This window comes from Camelina sativa, unplaced genomic scaffold (assembly GCF_000633955.1).
Source record: "Camelina sativa cultivar DH55 unplaced genomic scaffold, Cs unpScaffold01640, whole genome shotgun sequence".
NCBI lineage: Eukaryota > Viridiplantae > Streptophyta > Magnoliopsida > Brassicales > Brassicaceae > Camelina > Camelina sativa.
This window is the reverse complement of record NW_010922758.1, coordinates 2,964-3,938: the sequence shown is the minus strand read 5'-3', so window position 1 is coordinate 3,938 and position 975 is coordinate 2,964. Positions and strand designations below refer to the sequence as shown.

The following is a 975-nucleotide window of genomic DNA, read 5'->3' as shown; positions in this document are numbered from 1 at the left end:
ATCTCCCTAATCGCCCTTCACATCCACATTTACGCCGCTTAGCTTAATCTTACGTACCTTCTCCCTCACGTTCCCTTTCTCTCTCATTTCTTGATGTTTGATTTCCTTGTGGAGTACATTATTAATTAATTCCTTCTAATTTTATGGTAATATTCACCCGGAATATCCATTTTAACCATATTATATAATTTTATTTTCAATGTTAAAATTTATTGTCTAACCTATTACTATTACATTTTTTTTTATATCTTCAAGGCTTGAAGCAACGTAGAACAATTATGACTTACTCATCATATATATATATAGGTTAACCCCACCTAAATCCTAATGCATGGTCAATCTTCATCATCTAAGTTAATAACAGTCGTCAGTCTCTCACAATGGTCCAGCTTAAACCTTTCTCGAACCGAAGATATATAGGTAGCGGCTCTAGCGTCAACGCACTCGTCCACTCCAGTAACCCCCCTACCGATCAGCTTCTCTGCCATCGCGTTCAGCTTCTTTTCCATATCCTTACCCTCAGGAGCCAAGGCTGTCAAATCACAGCACACCAATTATACACTTTATATACATAAAAGAAAATAGCTATAATTAATTAGCTTTTATTAGAGAGAAGAAATTAAGGTTACGTACATGGTTGAAGGAGGAAGCTAACTTTTGGAGGGAGAGGTGTAGTGGTAGTTACGAAGTTATTGATGTCAGGTTGAGGAGCGTAGGAAGTCGTAGTGGACGAAGTGTAATGAACGTTGTTATAAAGGTCTTGGGAAGGAGTAAGATGTTTCACAGATTTGCAAAAGGGCATTAGCTTAGCTATCATGAACCCTCTTGATCTCCTTCTGTTCATCTCCATGATCACTTGCTTACCTACTTTTCTTTCTTCCTTTCTTTCTTTTATTTTATTTTTCCACCGAGATCTAGCTACTCACTGGTGGTGTTTCATAAATTTATAGCGTGTCGTTGCATATATATATATAT

At 37.0% G+C, this 975-nt stretch overlaps 1 protein-coding gene across 1 annotated transcript; it reads right to left on the bottom strand.

The window, feature by feature from the left end:
* Window positions 1–6: 6 nt before the first annotated feature.
* Window positions 7–962, bottom strand: LOC104774142. The gene is made up of 2 exons (XM_010498807.2): window positions 634–962; window positions 7–532 (listed from the first exon to the last, which is right to left on the bottom strand). Exons 1-2 carry the CDS (start codon window positions 848–850, stop codon window positions 336–338), a joined length of 414 nt encoding a protein of 137 aa, XP_010497109.1. The 5' UTR covers window positions 851–962; the 3' UTR covers window positions 7–335.
* Window positions 963–975: the final 13 nt, after the last annotated feature.